Source organism: Antrostomus carolinensis, unplaced genomic scaffold (assembly GCF_000700745.2).
Source record: "Antrostomus carolinensis isolate BGI_N321 unplaced genomic scaffold, ASM70074v2 scaffold41493, whole genome shotgun sequence".
NCBI classification, from domain to species: Eukaryota; Metazoa; Chordata; class Aves; order Caprimulgiformes; family Caprimulgidae; genus Antrostomus; species Antrostomus carolinensis.
Genome location: NW_010308028.1, coordinates 17,901 through 23,497, shown reverse-complemented (window position 1 = coordinate 23,497; position 5,597 = coordinate 17,901). Strand labels below are relative to the sequence as shown.

Sequence of the window (5,597 nt, the reverse complement as noted above, 5' to 3'; positions counted from 1 at the left end):
CCCAAACCATTCTATGATTCTATGAATTATGAGCCACCAAGCTGCAATATTCAGTTTTCCAAATACAATAGCTGCAGTGGATGTCTTGTTTGGAGCTGGAGGCAGAGGAACACACAGCAGCTTTATTCCTTCCTACAAATACAGCATTAACTGGCTGAGGCACAGCAGACAGTCACCCTAAGAAGAGCAGAGGTCAGGGTTTGTAATGACCAGAACCTGAGCATGACAGGCCAACCCAAATTGGACTTATAGATTCTGCAGTAAGAGATGGGAAGGCACAAGTTGAAATAACTTCTCCTCCTTACTCTCTGCCTTTGATGAGTGCCTGGGCCCCTTCCTCATACAGATGAGCGCACACCTCTTCAAGTAGCTTGTCATGATTAGCATCCTCCTCCTTCACTTTATCCTGCAACATGACTTCAGCCCTTTGAACCAACTCAGCTACCAGTGTTGCTCTGTAAAAAAACAAGAACAATCAGACAGATTGAAATCAGTACAACAAACAGTGCACACTAACTCTAACCAGCTGTTTCCCCCAGGCACAAATGCAATAAACCACTCTGCTAAAAAAGAATTAATTACACTGTGTTTAATATTGTACCATCTCCTTGTTCTTTTTGTAAGGAAGAAAGCAGCAACAAAGATATCAAAGTAGTACTAAGACTCAAGAGTCAAAAGCCTTTAGGTTTTAATAGAAACATATGTGATTACAGATATCTTTTCTGGCAGCAATACTCTCAGTCAGAACCTCAAAGATGTCAACAGCAGCCCACTACAACCAGCATTCCTTGTGGGCTGATACCTTTTAGTATCTTCAACAAGTTGGACAACGGGACAGTGCAAACTCTCAGCAAGCTCATGACTGACATGCTGGAGGGCAGGGCTGTCATTCAGAAGGACTGTGACAAGCTGGATGACAATGGGGTGGTGACTGTACCTGTACAGGCTGAGGTCCACTGGCTTGGGAGCAACTCTGCAGGAAAGGATCTGGGGTTCCCAGCTGAGAAGCTAAATGAGTTAGCAGTGTCCAAAGAAGGCCAGCCTTATGCTGGGCTGACATTAATGACAGCCCAGCCAGCAAGTCAAGGGAAGTTACTGCCTCCCTCACCACTGTGAATACACCATCTGGAATACACTGCCCAGCTTTGGGACCACAGTACAAGAAAGCCATTGACAATTTGAGTGACTGCAGGAGAAGAAAAAAAAAAATTCCCTAAGACAGCTAGGATGCTGGAACACACAACCTACAAGGAGGCTTGGGGAGCCAGTTTCACTTAGCCTGGAGAAGAGAAGGTGAAGGGAGAAGGAAGGGTTATAGAGAAGATAGAAAAACACTTCCAGGAAGCACGCATCTAAAGGTTCACAGGCAACATGCACAAGCTGGAACAAGCAAAATTCTCATAGGATATAAAGATGAATTATTCATAAAGCCTGGGAAAATTAAGCATTGGAACATGGTACTAAGAGGCTTCTGATCAGAGACTTTCACAACTCAACAGGGAAAGGTGCCAAGCAACCTGATTTAACTTGAAAGCTGGCCTGCTCTGAGCAGGAGCTTGGATCAGATGACCTCCAGAGGTCCCTTCTGAGCTGAGATTTTCCCATCATTAACAAGAATATTCTGAAAGGGATATAAAGTCTCAAAATGCTGTATTATGTTCCCACTCCAAGTGTCTCAGTCATATAACCCTTCTCCCTGCATCCCTTCACAAATTCCCTTCTATGATGGCAATCAGACGTTGCTGGACCCCACTGTCATAGCCTTATATAGCCTTGGTGTTCTGCTATACAGCATACTCTAAGGGAAGCTTTCTTTCCCCCGAATACACAATTTTAAAGGATCAACTCTTTGCCTTATTAGTGTAAAGTTACCTCTTAAGTCACAGAACAGAGCACCAGCACTTACTTGATGTGCTTAACACAGTTGGATCCCACCCTCTCTGCCACAAATTCAACTGTTCTCCGTAGGGAAGGAGGCTGGTTGTGGAAGAAAGCCTGTTCCAACTCTACCTGTTCAAGAGAAAAGCGCTATAATTGATTAGAGCTCTCCACCCAGATCCTCCTCTGCTTAACACAGGAATGGACAGAACCATTCCTTTTAGTATCATCTGGAATGGTGCTAAAGGCACAACTACACTAGAACTTTCTGCTACTGTAGCATTCAGCACCCCTGTAAAATATTTACTCCCTATTTCCTTCTAACCATTTAACCCAAAGCTCATTATCAGGGTTTATGAAGCTACAAAAGCAAATGCCCAGTAAAGGGAAGAATGGGAGAGTTCTGACAGCACCTACTAGTAGTGAGTCACTACATAGGCTTTGTTTCTGGGAAGAAAGGATCCTCTCTTTTAATTACAGGCTGGTAATCCTGTAGGCTCCCACACATTTAGCTCTTCAGGTGGAAAGGATGGCTACAATCTAACCAAAACAGAGTATGAGAAACATACCAACACTCGAAGTTAAAGGAGAGGCGGACAGGGAAACATGCTAATTGTTCCAATTGCAAGAACGTTTACTGGAGTTACTTGGATTTCAACACCCATATGGTATCCCAGCCACATGACTATAACAGAAGAAAGAGGAGTAAGGATACCCGACTGTTAAACACAATGTTCCCTGCTCCTTATGACCTTTCTTTTCTTTCTCTGTCATTAGGATACTACTTTGTACTCTGCACTCACACAAGCAATTTCTCCTGCCCTGCTTCCCCTTGTGGCTCCCTAATTTCATTACCTGCAGTTTCCGCTGTGTGACAGAAGCCTTGGGTGCCAAGGACTCTGCAGCCGTGGGAGTGATTTTCCTTATAAAGCCCCCATTTTTGGCTCCACTACCAGCCACAAAAGAGGCAAGCAGTTTCCGCAGCTCACCTGTACAGAAAAACATGCAAAAGCAGTCATCATTCCCATAAGCAAGGGAACAAATCAAAATTCAAAAGAGAGATTTTCACATTGTCAATCTTGTTTCCAGAGCAGATTCTCTCAATTCTATGAAAGCTGAAGTTCCAGAAAAGCAGAGGGACATCCCACCCATTTAACTGTCAGGGCATGACAGGGTACAGCAAGGCAGGTAAGGCTCTTTTATCTAAAAGAAGAGGCTTCAAGAAATTCTCTGACACATTGGACTTGTTCAAAAGGATCAGGGAGCAGTTATTTCCATGCATCCCTTTTTAGCTTTGCAAGCAGGAACTGTAAAGTCTATGATGAGAGTAAGGCAAGTAGAGTTACACAAAATTCCAATAGTCAGGAAAAAATACCATGGGAAAAGCTTGAAGACATGTTCAACCCCTAGAAGCTTTTGTAATGCAGGTTTAACATACAGTTTCCCTGGCAGCTAAGTCTCAAGAAGAGCACCATCCCACCACCTGGGACTCTACTGTCCAAGGAAGGAGGTGAGAGGGATTTCACCAATGGCAATCAGATCCCAGGAAAAAGATATCTCAAACAACAACCTGATAGAGTACCAGGGCACAAAAGGACTCTTCCCCTCTGCCTGGTAGTAAAAAAATGCTCAAGGATCAAGGTATTCCTCACAGCACAAACACTTCTCCCTATACCTAGGAGGGAAAAGTCGTACACTTACTCCTCATAATGCTTCCTTCCAGTTTGTAAAGAATGAGTTCCCCTGTCCCTCTGTATTCAAGCTCTGTAGATCAACTATCCTGACAATGTAGCCTTCCTCCCCCAGCTTCACCAGATACTATTCACAACTGCATGAGCTTCTGCAATACAGCTCTTTATCAAGGTTGACTCATACACAACTGAGACTTGAAGGACTCACAATACCAAAGGACAAATATAAAAAAAAAGTTTTTTAAAAAAATATGTATATACACACACTAACATATTTTATTTATATAGCCAATATAACTAAAATACTCACCAAGATAGGGACAGCAGGTATAAAGTAACTGCTGATCCACCAAGGGTACAGAGTCCTGGAGAGAAAAGCAAGGAAATGCTGAAATGACACAGCAGGAGAGAAAGTCTTCAGGAAGTCAGAAATCCCATATGCATGGTCACAGGCAGGTTTCAGAACTACCTTTCCACAAAAACAATAAAAATAACTGGATTCCAAATCCACAGTAAAATTATGAACTTTGCAGCCCAAGCTTTCAGTCTGGCCCTGTAACACACAACGAGCTGCTGTATACTTAGTGTAGCTCAACCTTTGCTTCTGATCACTGCCCAGCTGAAAGCTGAGGGTTACAGAAGGGAACCAGAACTGTTGCCACAGCTGCTACTCATAAAAGAGAAACCCATCCATGGAGGAGAACAGACGAGGCACATATGCTATGCATTACACCTCCACAGGCATCTTCACTGTAACACTGCACTGTGGAGTAATGTCACCCCAGTATTACACAGCACAGCGTGAGGGCATGGGAGAAAAAGCAACTTCAGATCCCACCCACATGGGCAGTGTGTACTGTACCCATTTGGGGAAAAAAAAAAAAAAAATCAGTTGATCTCTGCATCTTATCTCTGCCACTGAAGCCACAGGGCAAAACAGAACTTTCTAATCAGAACAAAATACACCTATATCTTGGCAAACATATAGGTCATTTTCCAAGGAATCCTATGTATTCTCTTGCATGTCTTGTATCTCTTACCAGATACACCACACATGCCATAAACTCACCTCCTTTACTGTTTGCTCATACTATTTTCAGTTCAATTACCCTTTATCACACAACTGGAAAACAGGTGACTCCAAAGACAGCAACCTTGCTCTTATATCTTACTATTTCTGTTGAGTTCACCATTACTTATTTCTGGGAAGAGCTACGGTTCTATCAGCTCACCTTGTACTGCAATAATCAGTGAGCAGGAAAACAGCATCTGATCCTCCAGCATACCTTTGCACCTATTCTGCAAGACATTGCAGCAGGTGAGATGGCTCCTGCCTGACAAAAGCCTCAGAGCTGTAACACACACAATTTACAACCCAGGGTGCAATGGGATTGAGGCATGCAGACAAACTGGGGTGTCACATCCATTGGCCTACATATGCCCAATGCAGCCGCACCGAAGACAAATTCCTGATAAAATCTTAAAATCCCATATTCAGAGGACATGCTGCTGCACCAACTCACCAAAGCCTGAGCAGATGTCACAGTATCCATCATCAATCCCTCCTGTCTGACATCAGTGGTAAAAAACAACTCTTCGGGGACTGATGGAACCTGAAACGGAAATCCCAGGAGTTACAACCTAAACAGCGGTCAGGAATTTACACTATTTCTGATAGAGAAGAGTAAAATCTCACCAACCTCCCACCCACAAAAATCCCTAGCATTAAGAATCCTCTCAGCCCTAAGGAGAACCTTTCCATAAGATTGGATTCAGTCTGATCACCATAACATAAGTCACCTTCCTAACCCTCCCCATACAGCATTTTTCACCTTTCCAACAGGTTCCTGCTCCCCAGTTACCTTGCTTCCAACTGAAGGCACAAAAGGATTTTAAAAGTTCATCATACACGATCCCTTTATCAGACAAAAAATTCCCCGGTAATTCAAGGCTGCCAGCTAGCACTCCACCTTTGTGACAAGAGCTTCCAGTTCTAACAGGAATCAGCAGTAATTTTGCTTACAAGGA

General features: G+C 43.4%; 1 protein-coding gene across 1 annotated transcript in view; it reads right to left on the bottom strand.

Moving 5' to 3' along the window:
* Positions 1-301: 301 nt before the first annotated feature.
* Positions 302-5,597, bottom strand: part of LOC104523154 (codanin-1) — a gene marked incomplete at its 5' end in the record, with an annotated part of 21,284 nt that continues 15,988 nt past the window's right edge. The window contains 5 exons of the mRNA XM_010165641.1: positions 302-455; positions 1,907-2,010; positions 2,734-2,867; positions 3,880-3,934; positions 5,093-5,182. Coding sequence (XP_010163943.1) covers positions 302-455; positions 1,907-2,010; positions 2,734-2,867; positions 3,880-3,934; positions 5,093-5,182 — 537 coding nt within the window. The remainder of the gene's footprint in view (positions 456-1,906; positions 2,011-2,733; positions 2,868-3,879; positions 3,935-5,092; positions 5,183-5,597) is intronic.